General features: G+C 38.7%; 1 protein-coding gene across 1 annotated transcript; it reads right to left on the minus strand.

Annotated features, from left to right (window-relative positions):
• Positions 1-562: 562 nt before the first annotated feature.
• Positions 563-22,999, minus strand: TMEM244 (transmembrane protein 244). The gene is made up of 6 exons (XM_067546510.1): positions 22,967-22,999; positions 12,792-12,877; positions 11,448-11,521; positions 4,061-4,186; positions 2,259-2,303; positions 563-657 (listed from the first exon to the last, which is right to left on the minus strand). The coding sequence occupies exons 1-6, from the start codon at positions 22,997-22,999 to the stop codon at positions 563-565; spliced, it is 459 nt and encodes a 152-aa protein (XP_067402611.1).
• Between the last annotated feature and the right edge of the window lie 1,803 nt (positions 23,000-24,802).

Genomic DNA, 24,802 nt, shown 5'->3' on the forward strand with positions numbered 1-24,802 from the left:
TTGAGGGCTGCACGATGTGAACATATAAAGCTGGCTTAACTAGCCCTATGCTATTCAGGGATTCCCCTGTATGAAGGAGCCTCAGGAAGCCTGTTAAGATAGTCTTGAAATTTCTTTGCATCACTGGAGAAGCCTTAGTAGACAGACAGACTCCAGCCCAAGATATATGGACACTTCATAAAATAAATTGCATTTCATACTTTACTAAAATCCTCTGGAAGTGTGACACTGATGTCTCTTTGCTTACCAATTTTTTTCCTCTCTCCATTGCATGCACACTGCTTTGCTGCAGGTCTGTGCATGGCTGCTGTGCTACTGGCATTGATCTCTTTCTCACTTTTTGGTTGGTTTGTTTTTAGGAAAAGGGGAGCATATTTAGGTGTTTTCTGAAGGGAAAATACCCCCCACAGCTAGAAGTAATTGCATGGAGCTTTGTAAACCGATGGAAGAAACAGATGGTACAGGAGGCTATCATCTTGACAGCGTTTCTTATTTTGTTAGTAATGTAAATTGGATCATAGAAATGATATAGACTCAGAAACAAAGGCCTATTTTTTGCTTTTCAAAAATCATCCAGGACTGGGTAAATGAAGTTGTCTTTGAACAAGCAGTATGCCAAAATCTGCCCGCCACAAATCATCGAAATTAAGCCAGATCCTGAAAAGAAATGTAAGCATATTATGTATTAATGACAATACTGGTCTACAAATAGTACAAGAATACTTAAACAGATCCTATTTTTATAAGCAACAATATTTAAAGAGACAGTAGTGTTTGTTACTCTCTTCTTTGTAATACCAAAGAAGCGTGTAAGTGAAACTCCTCATGCCAGTAACTTTTTTTTTTTTTCCATTTTGAAAACATTGATTTTTCATTTTAGTTTCTAAGAATGAAGCATTTTATTCTTATCTCTTTGGCCTGATCCCCCAACTGACACTGTGTGATCAGTGGCGTCTGTCTATGCTAGAACCAGCTGCAAGGCCAGGATTTGTCTGTGTATCCTTGTCACTAAGGATTTCAGTACCGCTCTGGATACTTGTTAACTGCTCCTGAAGAACTGGCTTCCACCATTTTTTCTTTAATCTCAGAGTAATGGATTCCCATGTAGGGACTCCTCCTCCTACACTGAAGTCGGCATTCACTGCAATGGAAACAGAATAAATCAAGACCCGAATCAGGCTCACCTTACAATTGCAGTCCTGTAGACTTCATACACTTTTACAGAACTATTGGACTGTACCAATGTGACTGTTGTGAATGTACATAAGGTGAGCAGGATTTGGCCCTAGAATATAAATTTTAAGGGTTGTTAAATGTTAGGTCTGAACTACTTGATTGAGTCCTTTATAAAAATTACGTTGGGTAGAGAGTACACACACATTCCCATTTTTCTTGTTTGAACGTCTTAGGCTGGGCCTTTCTTGGGGGTCACACTCAGACAGTTTCAGGGTCTCTTCTCCCTTCCAAGTCCTTTCCCCCCTTGAGAAATTTACTCCAGCCTTTCTAAGTTCTCCACTGGGGGGGGTCTCCTGCTTAAGGGTACAGTCAGTCTCAGGGTTTCCTACAAATGCTATGGCAGCCTAGCACAGCTGGATTCCAGATCAGAGTTTATCTTCAATGCCAGGCCCACACTAATCAGCTTGTCCTGGGTCTGGAAAGTCTTTGTAGGTGGGGGAGGTTTGTCAGCTGTTTCCCTCTCACCCGCTCTGTAGCAAGAGTCAGCTATTTTGGAGGCACAGTTGCTTTTTCCTCCTAGTTACTACACCCTCCTTTGAGGAGCTTCTCCTTTTTAAGTTTGCTTTCTCCAGCAGGAGCAGGCCTTGCAGCTGTGCCCAGAAGAGCTCATAGCTTTCTCCTGATTGGGATGGGGGCATGCCCCATCACATACCATGCATTGGGTAGACAGGGAAATCTCATAACTGGAGCTGGATGAATAATGAGTGTTTCAAAATTTTCAGTGACTCGAAAAGTTAAAAAAAGTTTAATTTAGCTTTTGAGTGTTTTAAACATTTTTCATTTAAAAGAAATTAAAAGAACTTTCTAAATGGAAAGTCATTAGAAAAAAATAAAATGTTAAATGTTGACATTTATGTGACTTTTTTAGGAGATTTTTGACCAAATGTTTCTGTCATTAAATCTACATTTTTTTCCCAAAACCAGGTTTGATAAAAAAATTTCACCCAGCTCCACTCAGAATTACAAATACTATGAATCTACACCACTGGTGATTAGTTCAAATGTAAATAATTGAGCTGTACCTAAAGCCACCCACCAGTGCAACATCAAAGGGAATTCAGACATAACTGTAAAATGAAAAAAGTTACATCATAAATTACTTTGGGATTATTTCTCATGTGAAGATAAACTGAGTTTTCTAAAATAAAAATATAAACTTAGATACTAATACTAAGATTGTAAGGAATACTGAAATTGTAAGCTCCGATCCTGCAAACACTTGCTCATTTGATTAACGCTACTACTGTGAACTGTCCCATTGAAAGTTAATTCAATTCAGGTGTAATTATTTACAGGATTGAGGGCTTAAAATTTAAACTCTCTGGGGCAGAAACTTTTTTTTTTTGTTATGTTTGTATAGTAGCTAGCATCAGTGACTACTGATCTCCCAGAGCCCCAAAGCAACATCAACTAGATTCGTAAATGGGATGTAGATGTTGCAACAGCTAGAGCTTGATTCACAAAAGGATTTAGGTGCATAACTACCACTTTAGGTGCTTAAATCCCAGAATCAGGCCCCACTGGTAATTACAAAACCCCCACTCAGCAGCCCCAAAAACCCTGGATGCATCTTAAAATCACTCAGCACCTATATTTTGCCATAACAGTTCCTTAGACACCTACGTTTCTGCAGTTCAAATAAATAATAATAATAAACTAATTACTTTGTTTTATTTAAGAGGATCTGAATAAGATACATAAGATAATCATGGAAACCTTGGTAACTTCTGTACGGTGCAGAGTTTTTGTAAGTTTTGTTTAAAATAATTGTTTCTAAGGAAGGAGAAAAATTATTTAGCAGGATTAACAGGGATATAAACTGGAGCGATGGGATGAAAACCAGTAAAGGAAATATTATATTCTGATCCTGCAAGAAAGTATTGCAAGTGGAGCTCATTGCAGGATCAAGGTCTTTAATCTGTATATTAGGAAATTGATACTAATAGTGGAGTCTATTGATCTCTGGAATAATTTCTCATGGAAAATGGTGAAATCCCATCCCCTGGGATATTTGAAACCAAACTGGACAAAGCACACAAATATTGTGGGAACCATCAAAGGGGGTAGATGATCCAATACTTCCTTCCTGTTTCTAATTTCTAGGATAAATATAATAAGAATAGTAGGGTGGATAGGCAAATCCCCTGTAAAAGCATCGTGATGGGATGAAGAGACCCCCACATTGGCTCTGGAAGGGATGGGGTTAAAACATCTCTCCCAACCAATCTTCCCTGCACCCTGCTAACTAGTCTGGGTAGATCAGCAGGTGTTCTACTGATGGAGCCTTGTTTGCAGCAGGCAACTCTTTTCTGAGAGGAAAGAGAGAGTGACAAGTGAGGATGCTGGAGCTGATCATAGGCTTTATTTTCCTTTGTGGGATTTAGCTGAAGTGAGCCACAACTTCTGGATTGGATTTGGCTGAGGCAAGCATCAGTTTTACATTGAACTACGGCTGAAGAATTTATGTTTGAGCCTTAAAGGGGCAGGGCACTGAGGGTAATTACTTTTTTGTTTTTATGGCAATACATACCCTCTAGGCTGAAACTGCAGGTAGGCAGGCTCCTTTCCTTGGCTGCCCCATGGCAAATAAAACCTCTAAATACACTGTAAGACGTGGAAGTTGTTGCAACAAAAATGTAATTAGATTTTAAATGGCAGAAACTCATTTACATGTGGTGCTCGAATACAAGAAAGACGAAAATTTTAGGGGGAGATTTGAAGAAAAAAGGCAAAATCAGTCCAATAAAAAATTAGATCAATAGTATTTGACTAGCTCTATTCAATGTACAGTATTGTGCATATATGTAATAACATGCTCACTTACCAGCTGAAGTTATGGCAATATGAATAACAGTAACTGTTATAGCATAATCCCAAACCCATTCTTCCACAACCAGGACAAACAGCAGCCCACACATAAAGTAGGTTATCTCCAATGAAAGCAGAAGAACTGTAAAGGAAGACAGGGTACTTATACCAAGCAGAGTTTTGGAAGGGTGGTTCCCATCCCTGTAACTAATAGCATTAGATAGTTCAGATTTCTGTGGTTAAACTGAGGCCTGTTGTACGCTGGAAAATTAAGTCGGCGTAACGACATCAGTCAAGGGTGTGAAAAATCCACACCCTTGAGTGGCACTGTTAAGATGACCAAAGTCCCCACATAGACAGCATTATGTTGATGGAAGAATTCCTCTGTCAGCCTAGCTACTGCCTCTCATGGAGGTGGATACCTATGCTGACGGTAGTACATCTCCTGTGCAGCGGTTTGGTTTTAAGTGTAGACAAACCCTGAGACTAGACTCTCCTCAGCAAGATCAAGTAGTCTGCTAATGTTTCCATTATAAACTTTGGTTTTCGTTGGTTTACAACTTGGCCATATAAATGTGCTTGGGATGAACCCTGCTTTGTACATTGCTTTACAGTGTGAATTTGATGTTGGTGAAAGCATTGACAGTGCTGGTGACTGATGTCTTCTATATATCTTGGAGCAGGTACAGCACAGGTACACTACTCACTTCACAAAGGGCACTAAATAATTAACAAATGGTAATGTCCTTTGTTCCGTATTGACACGGGCTCAAATTCTCCCAATATACAAAATTATGTAGTGAGGGAGATAGTCTCCAGAGCCTTTTCTCTGCCCCCCACTCCATTGCATCATCTTCTCTGGCAGGGCACGTAGTTAATGTAGAACAGAAAAAAGAAGTGGACTGTAAATAGGGCAGAGAATCCACAGGATTAGCCATTCCTGTGGAACTCATGCCATATGCCAGCCACCAGAAGTCTACCTCTCCTCAGCACTAATAGCATAACTGACAAAAGTACTATACTTTTATAGTCCCTTTCCTGCCATGTACACATCTTCCCCTGTGGTACATTAAAGCTATGAAGACAGATTTACTGATAGTTGGGTAGTGGGAATTTTGAAGCAAAATATATAATTGTTATGCTGCCTTGAGAAGATGTTAATCTGTATAGAGCAGCTGAACAACAAGTTCTTCCCTTTAGTAGTTAAGCTATATCCCCACTGTCTTGTGTGGAACATAATGGGCCATATTGTGCCATCCATTTCTAATGAGAGCTCCCCATTGAAGCCAATAGTTCTTAAAAACCAAGGGCACAATCACCCAGTGACTTCTGAGTGGAAACATTGTGGAGAGGCATGTAGCAGCCATAATGACGAAGGACAGGAATACTGTCCAGTTGTCCTATGTGTGAAATTTCGCGTTCCATGCAGGGCAGTGAAGGGGAGCATAGGTTCCCATTCTAAATGTGAAGCAGTGACTTGGAAGGGAATGGTTCTATATTTCACTACTAATCTAAAGTCTCTGTTACAAAGTTTTTTTGGGGGACTGAGGTGGGGGGAACATTCTGACCATTTCTTCGATACCCTAGGACAAAAAATAAAGTACAGTCCACTGGTTTCAAATTATTATTTGGTCTTACAACTTGAATGTGCCTTTGTTTTCATGCTAAAATGGCATAGGACTTTCATCTGTATTGTAAGCTAGTAATGTTGGATTTGGTATTTTTTAAACAACTTTGTATGCAATAGTGTCTCCTGCAGATGGGCACACTGATGTGCCAGTTCAACATGGAGACGTCACTAAGTAGGAGCTGAATGGACAGACATATCCCTCAGCATCCTAACTGTCCATAAAATATTTTTTTAAAAGCTGTCTTTTAAGAAGTCACTAATATGGATTTTATTAATGTAATCATTCCACAGCAAAATCAATTAGGAAAATGAAATGTGTTTTTAAACAGCCAGTATTTAATCTTAAAGTAAATTAAGGCCCTGATCCTGCACATCCTTATGCATGAGCTTAACATTAAGCATGTGACCAGTCCACTGAAGTCAATGGGACTACTCACGTGCATAAGTGTTTGCAAGATCAGGGCCCGCCCACACAATGGGTCGGTATAGCTCCTTTGTAGTTGGTACAGAGCTTTCAAAGTATAATCTCTTTTCTTTCTCTTTAAAGCGACATAGTCAACTAAAAATCATCCTTCTGCCTGCAAATGTTTAGCCTGCCATTACTGGAAGGAGCAGCTAAGGTTATTGTGACAAAAAGAGAGTAGAGAAAAAAAATTGTGTGTTTCCTCAGTTTAATTTGTGTATTGGCAGTTTCATTTTTTCCCTTACGTAGTCAGTTATTTGGTTTCCACTGTTGTTTTTGCAGGTCTTTCACACAGTAATATGGGAGAGAGAGAATTTTTAACAATCAGGAAAAGGTAATTGTAAAACCATACCCCTCCCCTCAAAATGGCAGAAACACTCAGACAAATGGAGAAACTGAAGCTGCTTTTAGCTCTTTTTTTTTCCCTTTAATTGACCAGACTTCAAGTGGATTGTGTCCCTCTAAATTTTACTAGTCATTTTAGTTTTTTTACTTTTTAGTTTTAGTAATTTTCCTAGTCATGATAATGGGGAACAAATTTGAGCCAGGCATAATGCAGGATGGTGCTGTAGAAGCTTCCCAATAAAACTGCCAACACCAACACCTCAATCCTGATGTGCAACCTCCATTTTCAGTTTTGGGCTTCTCTTTTCTTGAGTCACAACTCAGTTTTGTAATGTGCACAAGTGAATCCTGTCATAAGAAGAGCAAGATCACATTCATTTCTGATCTCAGTTCTACACTTGAATCTTATCTATCTCTGTGTGAACAGACCTTCAGCAGCTGTTGTTTTAGTTTGTTTATGTCGCACTGTTTCGCTACCAGATAAATACTTTCCAAACTAAAAAGAGGCTACTGCACTTACCCATTAGTCTCCCGGCCAGATTTAAAAAGGGATCTTATTAGTGAGCTAAGGTAACCCGCCCGCTGAACAAATTTCATTGCTACCACATGTTAGGCATATATGTGGTGATCAGTGGCACAGTTTTTCTATATCATGTAATGTTTAAACATTATTGCAATCTGAAAAAAATCAGAAAATCAGAAAGAGCCACAGCTCAGAGAAACGTGGTCAAATTCTTTACCAAAATTGGTGGAAAGGTTCTAAATATAATAAATGCAACTATGTACTCAAGACAGTGCTGTTTTGGAAATTTGGGGAAATATTTTGCTCCAGGTGCTTTATTGTATGCATTTTCCCATACTTCTTTGCCTTTTGTCTGTAGTGAAAGACAGTATGAGCTTGTTTGTACATGTTCCAGTGTGGTCATGTAGATTATGCTAGATGGGGTTGTGTAAGTGTAGCAGAAGTCAGCTTTCCGGAGGAGGAGAAGCCAGATATATCTCAAGCCCTACTTGAGAGACAGGGAGCAGTATACCAGATCGCCAGACCCTTCAGTGCTGTATGGCACAACATGGCCATCAAGCAATCTCTCAACAAGGACTGTGCGAAGCATCAGCATCTTTGCACAAAAGATAAGACTCTGACCAAATATTACCTGACTGCACATTTTATGGCAACTATATGAAACCACAGATGTGTGGAATGCAGCCTGCAGCAACAGATCTCCAAAAAGAAGCTACCACAAAATGCATGTCTACAGATGACACTGCTGTCTAAGATACCATAAAAGATGGGACTGAAAGAATGACAAATTCTTTTAGCATTGAACCTGGAACAAGCTCAGGCAACAGATAGCCACTTGTGAGCATTGCAATGTCTGCTGTGCCCCAATCTGAAACTGCAGAATGTTTGTGTGTGATAAGAGAGAATGGCACACAAGAAGTGAAGCAGTTTGTAACCAGTGGGCTGCAAAGGGGTGAGGTAGACTTCTTTGATTCCATAAAAAGGCATAATCTCAAATCATTTGATAATCTCAACAGAACAATCGAACAAAATAAGAAGCAGACAGCACAAGCAATAACTATAGGTTGTCAGATATTCAGCGAGCTGACAGTTATTGGCCAGTCCAGATATGTTAATATCCAGAGTTTGATTAAGCATGAGCTGGCACCTATCCCATTTCCATCTTCAGTTTGGATGGATCTCTACGAAATACCCAAAAGAGCCACACTGTCTTGGCTGGAGAAAAATCTGTAAATGGTTGAGCTACCAGCATCTGATGAGTCAAAATGTGCTATTATTGATGTCATGATGCTTCTGCAAATGGTGTGCAAAACTTTTGGGGAGCTGTCTGGGCAGCCGCTGAACATTACCCTTGGATGAAATGTCAATATACTGCTGGTGTTGGTGACAATTATGCAAATTAAGAATCAATCAAATCTGGTGAGAGAGCCTGTAGAGGGAATGTCCAAATGCAAGAAGTTCAGAATCCCACTTTGTTAACCCCATTCCCAGAGCAACACTTGAAGATGATATCAAATTCACAGAACAATCAAACATTGCAAACTTTTCCTCCCAATGACTGAATTGTGAAGCATGACCAGAGATTTCCACCTGGTTGTGAGGTATACCTTGTTGATGGGTTTCACGATATCACATTAGCAGTGAAAGTAGCGCCTGGCAACCACTCTGCAATACCAGAACTCAAGGCAGATCACAAGGAAGCATATTCATGCATGTTGTTGCATGTTGCTCATGCAAAGCAAAGACTCAAATTAAACAGGGTGCTAATGTGTAGCCTGGATTCTGATGTTGCATCTGCATGCCCAAGATATTGCTTTATTCTTGGGATAGATGTGTTCGATTTCAAAACTAGCGTTGGCCAAAAGAAGAGATTTATTTTCATGCATAGAATGCCTCTGGAGCTGGGAAGAGACTTTGGCAGTCTTATGCTGCCAAACATTCATGCAGTCAGTGAATGTGACTCTACTTCAACTTTCAGAGTCCTTGGGGAAAAAAGAGATGGCTGAAGACAGCAGCTGAGTACCCAGCACTCAGAGAGGGTCTGAACATCTCAGGGGCAGTGCATCTCAGAGAGAGGCTGCCTGCGTCTCACTAGTATCTAGATTATACTGTGGTAAGAAGCAAGCTGAGAAGAACAAAACAAGTGAGAAGCTGCTATCAGCAATGGACTCCTTCAGGCACCACCTGAAATGTGCAAATTATCAGTCATATATGTAGTCATGCAACAGTTCAGTATCTTCAGGTGTCCCTGTAAGCAATGGATAGGTGATAGATAGCATTGGACATCTTGTTCCTAACACATTGATGCTGCCACATGCTCTAGAAGCCATCCTTCCCTGTGGCTTCCCATGGGTGTGAGATTACCTGTGCAACAGGGAGATGCAAATGCCACAGGGAAGATTTGGTGTGGTCCAGTGCATGCAATTGTGACAGTGACAAGTGTGGCAACAGAGTTAAATTGAACACATCAGACACAGATTCTGTGGGGGAGTAGAAATGGTTCAACAATCTGAAAATTACTGTGAGTAAATATAGCTCGAAGCCGTGTTGCATTAGACATTCAGTAGCTCATAGTTACACGTAAGGGTTACATAAGAGTACCTGGTTATAGTTTGCTATTTGCACAGTATAGTCACACAAGACATTCTACAGTCCTTCTACTAAGAGTCAGTATTGTTATATAAGTCGTTTACATGTACTGTCACTGTATTCAGTGATAATTACAGTTGTACCAGGTGTGCTTTTGGCTTATGTCTCCAGCTGAGCAGATAGCAGCATCAAAAATATATGTTTTATAATTAGGGGTTAGGGGCCTTATTATCTGCATAACTTCATAAAAATAGCAGACAGAAAAACTTTTTTCAAATCATTCCATTCTACAAATAATGACAAATATTTTGGTGTAGTACATGTTTCAAAAAGCTCACACTGCTATGTGACTACAGACTTTTGCTTAAACCAAAGGCAAAAAAATTATGGGAAAATGCATAAAATATATTCCCTGGGGTTAAATATTTCCCAAGCTTTCCAAAACATCACTATTTTGAGTACATCGTTTGTATTATCAATTATATTTAGAACCTTATTGCTAATTTTGGTCAAAATTAAACCAGTTCTTCGAGTTGTGGCCCTTTTTGTGATTTTATGGATTTTTTTCAGACTGAATGCCTTATAATATTTAGACGTTACATGATATAGAAAAACTGTACCAGTTCTGGCTTCTACATCCACCCTTGTGATGACCACCACACATGTGGTAGCAATGACATTTTTCTAGCTCATGGGTTACTCCTTAGTGCCCAAAATGGGTCTGGGCTGGTAGACTATATTGCACAGACTGGTTCCTCACACAGATAATATGTCTTCAATATATCTTGTTCAATATCCTGTATGATGTAACAAACTATGTTATAATCTTATAATTCAAATACAAATCATACCAATCAGGTGGAGATTCAGTATTTACATTAGCATTGTGCAAATGTAAACTAATTCAAACTGCATATGATCTGGATTTTTTCTAGTAACCCATTTTTCTGCTAGCCTAATTGACGTTCTTTTTTACATCTAAAATCAAATCAATAATGGCACTGAACAAGCATCCCTGCACTTTCTATTAATGTAAGTGTTTAAGATTATGATCTAAACAATTTACATTTGAACAGCTCTAATTCCAGCTGACGTGGCTTTCTTTTGCAACATAGATTCCAAATCTGCTGAAGCTTAATTTATGCAAATGATTCTTTTTCCCCCCTACAGAGAGACAGTAAAAGCTTTGGAAAGGGTCACATTTTTTAAGATTGTGGACAAATATGTATAGTGATTTGTATTAACTCAAGCTATACTTTATTCTCCAGTAGTACACTTCACTGTCATTGGACCAAATCTTGAAGTCTTATCTTACTTTGTATTCATTCCTTGCACTGGCAAAATTGCCATTGATGTCAGTAAGAGGTTTGTGTGATTTAAGAATTTGGCCTATTATTTATAAGGCCCTTTTCAAAGATAGTTTGAATATGGATTATAGGAATATTTACTGTAGCAGAGAGATTAGATACAGTAACCTTACACAGAATAGCTAATTGTTTTATAATGAAAATGAAATGTCTTCTTCATGGTGGAACAATCGGTTTCAATTGAGAGATGCAAATTTGGAAGGTGAGAGCATGGGAAAGGCTACAGATTACTGAGATGACAAGAAATATATTAATTTATAAAGTGATACCCTGTTGAAGAATTTAGGGGAGATAAGCAAACAATGCAATAAAATGCAGTAAAATGCAATACAATTAAAATTCTATTAAAAATATTGAAGCTAGGTGGAGAGACATTCTTATAATGTCTTCAAAATACTTTGTACATATGCATGGGGGAGTTGGGTTTATGTCTACAGACTGTCTATTTTCTTAGCTTTGCAAAAATAAGAAACAAAATCAAGGTACCTATGTAATTTGGATTAATCCATGAGGGCTTTGTCTTAAAATCAAAAGGCGCCAAACCATTCAACATTTCCAACCTGTGGAGATTTAAAAACAAGTTAATCGTAGACTCATAGAATCATAGGAGATTAGGGTTGGAATTAACTTCAGGAGGTCATCTAGTCCAATCCCCTGCTCAATGCAGGACTAACCCCAACTGAATCATCCCAGCCAGGGCTTTGTCAAGCTGCACCTTAAAAATCTCTAAGGATGGAGATTCCACCACCTCCCTAGGTAACCCATTCCAGTGCTTCACCATCCTCATACTGAAAAAAGCTTCTCCTAATATCCAACCTAGACCTCCCCCACTGCAACTTGAGATGATTGCTCCTACTTCTGTCATCTGCCACCTTTGAGAACAGCCTAGCTCCATCCTCTTTGGAACTTCCCTTCAGGTAGTTGAAGGCTGCTATCAAATCCCTCCTCATTCTTCTCTTTTGCAGATTAAATAAACCCAGTTCCTTCAGCCGCTCCTCATAAATCATGTGACCCAGACCACTAATCATTTTTGTTGCCCTCCCCTGCACTCTCTCCAATTTGTCCAACACCTTCCTGTAGTGGGCGACCCAAAACTGGACACAATACTCCAAATGTGGCCTCACCAATGCTGAATAGAGGGGAATAATCACTTCCCTCAGTCTACTGGCAATGCTCCTACTAATGCAGCCCAATATGCTGTTAGCCTTCTTGGAAACAAGGGCACACTGTTGACATATCCAATCATTTGCGAAGCTTCGCATACACTATCACAAATTAATGTGTTAGGTACATTACATAATGTAGCTTATACTATGAGTTCTTTTAAACAAGATTCCAAATTGAGTAATCTGGGGTGGAGGAGTTTACAAGTGTCCGTGGTTTGGTGCCTCTGTGTGTGATGGGCTTGCTTTCACACACTGTCTCTATGGTCTTCACTCTCATTTAATATCAGTTTGACATTCCAAGTGCTCTTAATGTCTTTCTGAAGCATTACAGCTTGTCTTTCTGACAGCCACGAAAATCTTTTTTGAAAAACCTGTCATCCTTTCCCTGGTGTTCAGGTATTCAGTTAGGATATGTATGTCAACTGGTTTGATCAAGAATAATGAAGTGTGAGCCAAACTGGAAGCTAAAAATGTATTTGGGTGTCCAAGTGCTAATTTGTTCATCTAAATGGAAGTTCAGGCACTCTGAGATTGAAAACTATGCCTACAGCATAATTGAGATCATATTATAGACTCCTCCCCCTCCCCTGCTCCATCAGGTTGTAAATCATAAATGCCCCATTTATGTTCAATCATATGAATTATGAATGCTAGACATTCTTACCTGAATGCTGTGAAACAAATGCTTAGGACCACATAGTACACAGTGTAGAAAACTACTAAACATATCAACAGGTTCAGCAGCACAATCTGTAAATGAGAGATGAAATTAAGTCTACTTCCTTATCTGCATTTGTCAGATGAGGTGCCATGCAAGTGATGCCCAATTTCTATTTAGGAAATATTTTTTGTAATAGTTAAGGGAAAGAAGTATTTGGGTAGGATTTTTGAGCTCCTCTTATATAAAGGTCCCAGTGACACAAAATGTTGTTGCAATGTGTTTTTAAACAAATGATCCCCTAAAACTTAGCCACTTTTTTCATATTTTTAAAATAAATATACTGTGTAATGTACATTGCCTTCTTATTATGTATCCACAGATTAACTCTTAGAGGCATATGTAATCAAAATGGCCAATGGAGAGCACTTTTCCTGGCAATTATTGATCAGCAGGAAGAGTTGAGAGCCTAAGAAGATGATCCAGAGGCTTAATCAAGTCTAGTCACTAACTGTGAGGAAAAATGCCTTCCCTATTATTGTTATCTTAAGGGGTATGCAAATATACATAAAGAAAACCAGACAGTAGTAATGCTTTTATCCTCTCTTTGTGTCTAGAGCTCCATGTGATGCTACTATATAGTACAAGGAAATAGACTGCTTTTTTAAGAGAAAGTTTTAAGAGAGATGATTAGTATAACATAAAACAATTAAAAACCTTAATGAGACCATTGGTAAAAAAAAGAAAAAATCCAAGTTTTAGAAAGCAACCGTTATCTGATGGTCAAAGAAAAGGTCTGGAAAAGAGAAGAAGGCTGGATTCCATTCCATGCTTTATTACAGAGTTCCTGAGACAGCTTGGGTACATCATCTAATCCCTGTCTTCCAAGCTATCCTCATCTGTAAAACTGAGGTAACACTACATCACAGCAGGGTTGTGAGGCTTAATTTTTTTATGTGTTGAAAGTGTCTTAAGATCCTCTGGTAAAAGCTGATATAGATGTGTAAAGTATCACAGTTCATGGATTAAAAGGCCAAAAGGGACAATTGCGATCATCTAGTCTGACCTCTTGCACAACACACAGGCCACAAGACTTCCCTGAATTAATTCCTGCAGGTATAATGTATTTTGTAGGTCAATATCTTTGGATAGTAATAACAGATGCTGGCCACGGGAGTCCACTTTGGTTTCTGTCCTCACCATCGTGTAGGATGTGCTCTGAAGTATTCATTCACCCCTATGTTTTTTAAAAGAACACACCTAGAACACCCATATCAAAGTCAGGAATTTGCATGCATAAAATGGTGGTGTGTGCACTAGTTGTTCCAAGTGCACACTTACAAGCAACAAGCAAAAAAGTAGCCACAGAGGCTTACGGCACAGTCTGGAAGGTGGGATCATTCTTGAGCAATACAACCAGGAAATACAAGTCCTCTCCCTCAATTATGGTGACCAGATGCCCTGATATTATAGGGAGAGTCCTGATATTTGGGGCTTTTTTGTATATAGGTCCCGATTTTTCATTGTTGCTATCTGGTCATCCTACCCTCAACTTCCATACTGTCTAACGTTTTCTCGTGTTGGCCAGTGTTTTATCACTCTATGTTCCTCCCTTTCCTTTTCTTTAAAAAGCAGCTTCTTCTTTCCTCTGACTCTGTTACCCCATTTCAGATTTATCCATTTCCATTTTACTTTTATTCTTTCCCCTCTTTTTCATCTGCTGTATTCTATTGTCTCTCCTCAATTCCTTCTCAACACATTCTCTCTTGGCCTCTGCACTCTCTGCAGTTCTGTCTCTTTCTTCACACAGGGACACCTTTCTCTCCCTATTGTGTCTAACCCTTCTCTTCTCCTCTCATTTTCTTCATCCCCCACACTATCTCTGGAGCATAAATATATGTATGCATGTTTAATTCTGCCACATGGTCAGGTGGCTCTTGCTGCATGGCAGCTCCTGCACTGTGCAATGACTGAGACAGATAGATGCAGAAGGGGAGCAGCAGACAATGAGTGCAAGAGGAGAAGGCAGCTGACACCAGTCTGCCTTGTCGCTGGAATGGTGGATGATCTACGTTGCAGCGTTTGTTTGTTTATGGTACCCAGTTTTTTTTCCATTGCAGTCAAAGACCCATACAAAACCCAAAGGGAAATTAGGGAGCAGAGTGATTTTAGGTATTCACTATTAGTATCAAATTTGTACAGAGCTGAAGGTATTTGAAGCTTGGTAAATATTTTCATATTAGTAGGCAAGACACAGGATTCATGCTCTGGGCCTAATTCTTCACTGCTTTGCACCCTGGTAACCATTTACACAACTGCAAAGTGACTGTGAGCTGCTAATATTCTGATCTGGTAGCATTTTACACTCACTTTGCATCAGGGTAAAAGACCACACAAGGTGTCAGGGGATGGAAAATCAGGTCCTTAACATAATCATGTTCATCTTTGTTACCAGGAGCCACCATCTATCCCGAGGGCAGATTGGCTTTAATCCTACTGGGAACAATAGGAGGTGATGTCCACTTTTGCTTGTTAGCCTTTAGCCTGACTCATTGAAAGCAATAGAGATGGCAGCATGTTTGAAATACAGCAGTACTTTGTGGAATTAGAATAATAGAATCATAGAATATTAGAGTTGGAAGGGACCTCAGGAGGTCATCTAGTCCAACCCCCTGCTCAAAGCAGGACTAACCTCAGCTATATCATCCCAACCAGGGCTTTGTCAAGCCTCAGCTTAAAAACCTCTAAGGATGGAGATTCCACCACCTCCCTAGGTAACCCATTCCAGTGCTTCACCACCCTCCTAGTAAAAAACTTTTTCCTAATGTCCAACCTAGACCTCCCGCCCTGCAACTTGAGACCGTTGCTCCTTGTTCTGTCATCTGCCACCACCAAGAACAGCCTAGCCCCATCCTCCCTGGAACCCCCTTTCAGGTAGTTAAAGGCCGCTATCAAATCCCCCCTCACTCTTCTCTTTTGCAGACTAAACAAGCCCAGTTCCCTCAGCCTCTCCTCATAAGTCCTGTGCTCCAGCCCCCTAATCATTTTGGTTGCCCTCCGCTGCACTCTCTCTAACTTGTCCACATCCTTTTTGTAGTGGGGGGCCCAAAACTGGACACAATATTCTAAATGCGGCCTCACTAATGCCGAATAGAGGGGAATAATCACTTCCCATGACTTGCTGGCAATGCCCCTCCTAATGCAGCCCAATATGCCATTAGCCTTCTTGACAACCAGGGCACACTGCTGACTCATATCCAGCTTTTTATCCACCGTTACCCCCAGGTCCTTTTCTGCAGAACTGCTGCCTAGCTCGTCGGTCCCCAGTCTATAGCTGTGCATGGGATTCTTCCTTCCTAAGTGGAGGACTCTGCACTTGTCCTTGTTGAACCTCATTAGATTTCTTTTGGCCCAATCCTCCAGTTTGTTTAGGTCACTCTGTATCCTATCCCTACCCTCCAGGGTATCTACCACTCCCCCCAGCTTAGTGTCGTCCGCAAACTTGCTGAGGGTACAATCTACCCCATCCTCCAGATCATTAATAAAGATGTTGAACAAAACCGGCCCCAGGACCGACCCCTGGGGAACTCCGCTTGTGACCAGTTGCCAGCTAGACATGGAGCCTTTGATCACTACTCGTTGAGCCCTATGCTCTAGCCAGTTCTCTATCCATTTTATAGTCCATTCATCCAACCCATACTTCTTTAACTTGTTGATAAGAATACTGTGTGAGACAGTATCAAAAGCTTTGCTAAAGTCAAGGTATATCACATCCACCGCCTTCCCTACATCCACAGAGCCAGTCACCTCATCATAGAAAGCAATCAGGTTGGTCAGGCATGACTTTCCCTTAGTGAATCCATGTTGACTGTTCCTGATCACCTTCCTCTCCTCCAAGTGCCTTAAAATGGATTCCTTAAGGACCTGCTCCATGATTTTTCCAGGGATTGAGGTGAGGCTGACCGGTCTGTAGTTCCCTGGATCCTCTTTCCTCCCGTTTTTGAAGATGGGCACTATATTTGCTTTTTTCCAGTCCTCAGGGACCTCCCCTGAATTCTCTGTAGAAGAACATTCGTCTTTATTGCACCACATATACTTAACAGAGAGGGCAGGCAAATGAAATTTGGAGGTAGTATGAAGAGAGATTTGGCGGACAGGAGGGAAGGTGAAGGTGGGGGTGGAACGTGCTCAGAGAAAGGTGGAGGTCATGAGCTGGAGAAAACTTGCAAGTGTGCTTTGGCTGCTTTGTGCTGATCCAGAGTGGCATAAAGCAGCATAAGTGTTCTAGTAAATGTGGCACTAAAAGGTTTGTCTGTCTGTTTGTTAAACTCACAATCACAAGTTTGGTACTTGAGCTGGTCAGAATTTTTTTTTTTTTGACACAGAAAATGTCAATGTTTTGTTAAAAACTGACATTTGTTTGTTTTGCAGGTTTGCTGACATAAATCAAAAAGTTTTGAGGAAAGCAGACACTTCCTCTGAAAATTTCCATTTTGTCAAAAACCCAATTTTCTATCGGGGAAAAGTTCTGAGGGGAAATTTTTGGCCAGCCTAACCTGACACTACATGCACAGTTAAAAACACCCACCCACCACCTTAACTCTGTCTTGTAATGACAACACAATGGAACACCTGAAGAAAAGTCTGTCTTTAAAATTCAATGTAATCTAATCTGCAACTGCAAACACTATAATACACTACTTCTAATTTCATGGTTATTGCATGGTATCACTAGAGGAAAGAATTAGGGTTGTTTGGATGCTTTAAATCGGCATTTCAGTACCTTAATATGTTTGAATTTGTTTTAAATTTAACTTTAACTCTGAATTAAATATTTGGTAACAGTTGGCTAATGTTTTCTGAGCTGCGTAGTTATTCACTTTCTGAAAACTCATTTCTACGCGGCCCACAAATGTTAAGCCATATCGGCATTTTGCCATGAATGCTGCACATTCATGATCCCAATTTAAACCACCACCATACTTGTGTAAGTTATTTCCATCATCTAGGTCTGCTGGTGAGTTTTAGTCTCATCTATTCCTGTCTTTTAGATAGATAGTTAGCTTCTGGGGCAAGGACTATGTCTTCATTTGTGTCTAGTACAATTCTAGTGCTTAAAAACGAATGGTATGCCATGTACAAGATTTGAAACGAAGGGCTGTGGGGTGAAATACAGTTTTCCTTTTTATTTACTGTATGTGAGGAGATGAAAGGGAATGCAAGTTCCTTTCATTTAAGTCTTGCTGGAGCTTTTGAACTCCTGCTAGATTCCCATACATTCATAATAATAACCAATAAACAGGAAATTCTTCTTTTCATAACACCATAATTACATAGGCTTAGAGAATTTTCTCTCCTAAAAATTACTTGACATAAATGTTTGCTCTTAACTTCTATATAGATAAAGAACATATCTTTTCCAGTGTCTGGAGAACAAAAGCACTGTATGAAATGAATATATATTTCATTTATATATATATAGGAATTTTCTGCAGGGGTAAATAGATCACAATGTCAATTCTGATAGTACTTTATATATATTAATTGAATTTAATATGGTTATTTACAAGTATGGGATGAGTTGGACTAAGGAAGATTTAGGAGTACATTTTCAGAGAGTTGTGTTACAGGTTCAGGCATACATCCTTTCCTTTGTTTACAAATCCTGGGCATGTAACATCCAACACTCTGCTCTGCACCTTCACTTTTCTTCAGAGACTGTCCAATTACTTATTAGACAAAATACGTTTTCTCTTTCAAAGAAAACAATACTTCCTCATTTTATTTTTTTAAGAGTGCTCTTTTGGTACCTCTATTTTACTATCTTAAGCTGAATCATAAGGTTTGTTTGGTTTCAGCACCCTCATAATCAGACTCATGGAAAGTTGTAGGAGTTTGTTCCTTAAGAGTACATCTTAAGTAATACATACTAGAAAACTGACCAGCCAGTCTAAAAGGTAGTTGATAACCTATCAGGACATCTTATGCTATTATAAGACACCTGGGAATCTCTGGAGCCACTGGACATCAGGATGAGTTCATTGCAGAGGTATCACTCTGTTTCTTGGAAAATGGATCAGCATGTACTGCTTTCTGAAAATTTCCGAGTGGAAACATAGGATCCTGCAGTGATTGTGGCTATATGACTTGACAGGGAGCCAGATGTTTAGCCACAATGGTCAGAGACATTCAGTTTAGATTTATTGTTTGCACCAAACTAGTTAACAGATTGAGATACATTTTTATCCATCAAACAGTCATGCAGACTTTGCTAACTAATGCATTCTCTTCTGAAAGTTTTCAGGTAAATGACTGGATTTTCATGCCCACCCAAAATGCATTCTCTGTATTTCCTTGTAAAACGATAGTTCAGTTAACCCTTAAGTTGTCTTTATACATATCCCTTGACTTCCATGACAGTTGCTTGTATAATGGACAAAGATAATCATGGTCTAAGTATTTAGGAAAAAAATTGACACGGAATGATGGAGTTATTAAAAATTCTTGGTAATTATCACATTGCTCCATTCATTGATCGAAATTTCACTGAAGTACCACAGATGATAAATGGTAATAATAAATGACAGTATTATTCTAGATCAGTGGCCCTCAGCCTATTTACCATTGTGGTTTGCATATGCAGCTCTCTGTGTTATGTGAGCTGCATCCACACACTATATATATAACCTGTATGGCCCTGAGGATGTCACATGGGCCACAGCTGTGTGCTGATTGGGCTACAAGTGGTCGCGGGTTGAGAACCACTGCTCTAGGTGGGGTGTCTGGAATGTCTAAGATCAGTGATAATCTTATTTAACATCCTTTATGAACTGAGTGGGGAATAAAGCACATTAACTAATTATATTTGTACATGACCCTAAGTGAGAACAAAAACAATACAAAGGCATCTGGAGAGGTTACAGGTATGGGGCCTAATCCTGCAAGATGCTGAGCTCTACCTGTAAAATGGCACTCTCAATTCCTAAACTGAATTGAACTGACATCAGAGGAAGTTGGGAAGACCCTCTGTACCTTTCTGGATCAGGTCCATGGGCAGCAAAATAAACGTAGATTCAAACTGGAAAGATGCAAGTTGATATAGAGAAAAATTCCAGCCACAGATACTCAGTGGGCAGGAATTCCAGGACAAGGAGTTAAAAAAAAAAAAAAAAAAAAACCCTAGAAGTGAATGTATTCAGGGAATTTGCTATGAACTTGCACTGCAGCAGGATGGAAAAAATAGGCTGCAGGCTATGTATGATGACATGATGCAGCAGGGACCAGAGCAGTGAGTCCCTTTTTGTGTGACACTGGTGACACCACACCAAGAACAATATAAATAATTCTAGGCAACACAATACCAGAAAGACTGGAGGGAATTTAGAGAACATCAGTAAAAACTAATTAAGGGCTGGAATTGACTTCTGAAGAAAGAGTAAAAGCATTAAATGTGTATAATTGGGATATAATAATTGTCTATTAATATTTGAAGAGGGACAGGAATCATTTTGAGTATAATTAAGAGTAATGAGAGGAAACAGAGCTGATCAAAAATAAAAATTCATGAAACATATTGAAATGTTAAGTTGTTTCCATTTTGCAGAGTTTAAATGAGACTCATTTTGTTTTGATCAAATTGTTCAGCAATAATTTTATCAAAATCAGCTACTGAATATTTTAATTTCCCCTAAACGGTATTTCTGGTAAGCAAAAAATTGGATTTATTTTTTTTTTTATAAAAACTTTCAATAAGCTTTCAAAAGTTGCTAACACGTTTACCAGAAAATGGAAAAACTCAAGTTTATAACAGGACTTCTTGTTGAAAAAAGGCTATTTTCACACAAAATTCAACCATCTCTGAAACTTAATTTATTTTGCTAACTATTGCTAGATCTTTTTTAATGATCTTCCACATAGTGAAAAGCAGACCTAGAGAATGGGGGATTGGATCCAGAAAAGCAGTGACTCTGAAAAGAATTTAGCAGTAGTACTAGACAGATGACTGAACATGAGCTCCCAGTGTGATGCTGTGGCAGAAAGGGCTAGTGAGATATTTGGATGTATAAGCATAGGAGTAGTGACTAGGAGAGGGGAGATGATTTTACCTCTATATATGGCATTGGTGAGACGAATACTGGATCCATTCTGTTGTCCACAATTTTAAAAGGCTGTTAAAAAGGTGCAGAACAGAACCACAGAAATGATTCAAGGGCTGGAAAAAATATCTGTCAGTGAGAGACTTAAGGAGCTTAATCTGTTTAGTTTACCAAAAAGAAGATTGAGAGTGACTTGATTATGCATGGGGAGAAAACAGCAGGTACTAAAGGGCTCTTTAACTTAGTGAGAAAGGCATAACAAGAACCAGTGACTGGGAGCTGAAGCCAGACAAATTCAAATTAGAAATAAGGCACACATTTTTAACAATGAGGGTAATTAATCATTGGAACAAACTATCAAGGGAAGTGGTGGATTCTCCATCTCTGGCTGTCTTCACATCAAGACTGGATGTCTTTCTGGAAGAGATGCTTTAGTTAAACATGTTATGCTCTTAATCAAACACAAGCTATTGGGTTCAATACACGTGTAACTGGGTGGAATGCTATGGCCTGTGATATACAGGAGATCAGACTAGATTATCTAATGATTCCTTTTGGCCTTTAAATCTATGAATGTTTGAGTTACAAAGCACTAAAAAATATACTTTAGAGAACAATCCTGCATTGGCAGAATCATGGGCAACATGAAGCTAACATTTTTCCCACAGTTTTACATTTTGATGATTCTTCTGCTAATTCCTAAAAGGAGAGCAAAATAAAGCATATGCTCTGGTGCATGTAGCTTTCCCTCTAAAAACTAACGTAGTGCAGTCGGACAAAAAGCAAGCCCATCATGTCTGAAAGAGCTTGAAATATTGTTTGTCTATCTTTTATAATTTTATGCACCAGATAAGGTCAATAATAATCTAACCCACCCAACCAACCAGACAAACAAGTAAAACTTCTTCCTTCATTGTGTGCAATCTTGGACTGAAAGCATAATCTTCCACTCCTACGTCTAAACCAATCTCCAAATTATAGTTGGCTAAATATCCCTTATGATCTGTTCAATTCCATACATTCCTCCAACTTTTGCTTAAATGTAATAATATTATGAGACTTCACCATCTCACCTGGAAGTCTATCCACCAAGCTACAAAAAACAAAAACCCCTAAAAATTGGAAGTACAATCTTAAGTACAATTTTGTGGATGTAGTTTACATTGCATTTAATTAATTGGATAAGCATTTCATGGAGGTCTCTAACTTTATCTTCTATTCCTCCTATAGCAGCTGAATTAGGATGGCATTACATCTTATCAGCTGTAGATGCAAGATTGCATTGTAATGAAGGCTATGATACAATGATACAGGGGGAGGAGACATGGATTTAATTGAAAATATCAGATCTGGAAGAAAGGTGTGAGCTGATGACTTGTTGACCCTTATATATCCTAGGTGAAATTCTGGTCCCACTTAAGTTCATGACAAAATTCTCATTGATTTCAGTGGAGCCAGGATTTCACTCTTTGTCCCCAATATATCCTTAGCCACTGCTTCAGGGATGGAGTAGTCTGTGGGAAATGCATTTACTTAGTATTTCCAGAAGTATAAATTCTGCTTCATTTTTAAAGAAGTATTTTCCCATTTAAATTTAAATATATATATTTTTTTAAATCTCAAAAATCCAATGTTTAAAGTTCCAGGTATTCCCTCCTCCCCCTTTTTTAAATACCTATTAAAAATACATTTTATTTAAAAATAAAAGCAAGTAAATTATGAGTCATAGGATTATTTATTATATGTTTATATAACAAATGTATTCCAATGTAAGGAATGAATGGAAGAACCTGTGGTGATATAATGGAGAGCTCAAGTTTAAGGTTTTATTAGACATTTATAAGAATTATATCTAGCAAACTGCACCCTCTTTACATCTATATCAGATGCATATTGTAATATTCATTACCAGTGCTATAAAGGAGGTAGTAGTGCACTCTTCACTTGCTAAATTCAGAAACTGAAAACTGGAAAGTGTGCTCTCAGAATAAAGGTAACTGTTTTGTTTTAAATACCTGCTGTAACTGCCTAATGCGATAAGTACTGTACAATGACCTAAAATGCAATACAAACAGTTCTTTTTACCTTGGTCTCAGCAAGTTTGATCTTAAGAGCCATGTACACATCTTGAGTAAAAGGAAGTGATGCAGTTATGTTCCTTATGTCAACGTCAGCTGGAAGAAGCAGCTATTTTTCACTCAAAAAGTGTCCTGTAGGTGCAGTATAAGACTGATTAAAGCAATGTTATTGGATTAAACTGAACTGAGACGCAAGCCATCTGTGAGCCAATTGTAAGCTGCTGTGGACCAAACAGAAAATCCCTACCAGCTCATTAAATGCTCATACTGTTTGTAGAGATGGTCAACCAGAACATGTTCATAATACAACTTGATCAAATCTGCAAATAGAAAGCAGAAAATAATATTTTCTATTTTCTCTGTGCATTGTTTTTGATTATCGTTATAGCAGTTTTAAAGTCTACCACCTCCAATTAGTTTTACAATCCTTAAAATTAATTTTATACTCCTATTGACTTTAAATCTGGAAGGCTACATTATTTTTCTTCCTCGTTAGCACTGTCTGATAACTAGTATTTTATTACATCAGCTATGATTCACATTTAATCAGGTATGATTATATTATGTTCTGTGAAGAAATGCTAGTCTTGTGATATTGCCTTTCCCTTTTTCCTGAATTTTATTTTGTTCCTTGGGTGGGATGGAATTTAGCAGGCTTTGTAGCAGATCCTTTCATTACTGAGCAGCTCTTTAATGGATTTGGATTTGAACTTTGACAGTTAACAGCTTGACATAACATATATATATATATATATATTTAGAGAGGGGGCAATATAACACAAAGGTTCTAGAAGCCAAAAAAGAATGGATTATGTACCTAATTTCTTTGCCATCATTAAAATCTGAGAAACGAGAATTAAAATTTTTGGATTTTTATGAGACAAAATTAAAACGATTTATTTTAAAACATAATCTATGCTCTACAAATAAGAGCTCCTGCACATGATGTGCGCCTCTCCTGGTATGTATAATCTCAGGTTGTAAATACTGTAGGGGAAATAGTTACATTTTTGTGTGAAATTCCCCCCAGTACTGAAGGCCAACACAAGGCCTATGCATCTCTTATGGCCTATTATGAGGATATAAACAATGCCCAGGCCTTACTCTGGACCTACAGGAACAGGTTGTAAACAAGCAATAACCTGAACTAATTCACATAAACTGTAGGATTAATTACAAATAGCACATTAATTAATAAAAGTCATAATGAATTAGTTTGTAATAATCAGATTGTTTGCAAACAGAACAAAAGGTTAGGTTTATTGACTAAATAGTTTCACAAGGAATCTGTTCAACCAGCCCAAAGTATAAACTGGGATCTAGATGCCCAACTCTCATTGAAATGTAGTGGAAGTTGGGTGCCTAACTCCTTAGGCTTCTTTGCACAGTGTCATAAATGATGTCAGCATTTTTAGGAAGGTGGCAGCCTTAGGTAAGCTCAGAAAAGCCAAGTATTCATAGAATGCCTTTGATCCTAAAAGAATCTAAAACACTTAATAAAACATACAGACACTGTCATTGAAATGATTGTAGCCAGGTGGCATGCAGAATGCTGCACCACAGGGATGGTGGGGTGGGAAATTTTGGCCAAGGACTCCTATGAAGATCCCTTCGCATTTTCATATATGTCCACGTAGAATCTAGGTCTTGTCTGCCTTGAGGTGTCTTAAATATGTTTACGTTTATTCACAGTGAACCAAGTACAGATGGGTGACTGTTTTCACTATTTTGGTGACCCAAAACTTTTTTGGGTCGCCAAAACCATTCATAATTTTGAGTTGAATTCATGAATAATTTCAGCTGAAAAAAATTGGATTTTTTTTAAGTTGAAATGGTTTGTTTA

This window comes from Emydura macquarii, unplaced genomic scaffold (assembly GCF_026122565.2).
Source record: "Emydura macquarii macquarii isolate MOO-44397 ecotype Brisbane River unplaced genomic scaffold, CSIRO-AGI_Emac_v2 contig_1146, whole genome shotgun sequence".
Taxonomy (NCBI): domain Eukaryota; kingdom Metazoa; phylum Chordata; order Testudines; family Chelidae; genus Emydura; species Emydura macquarii.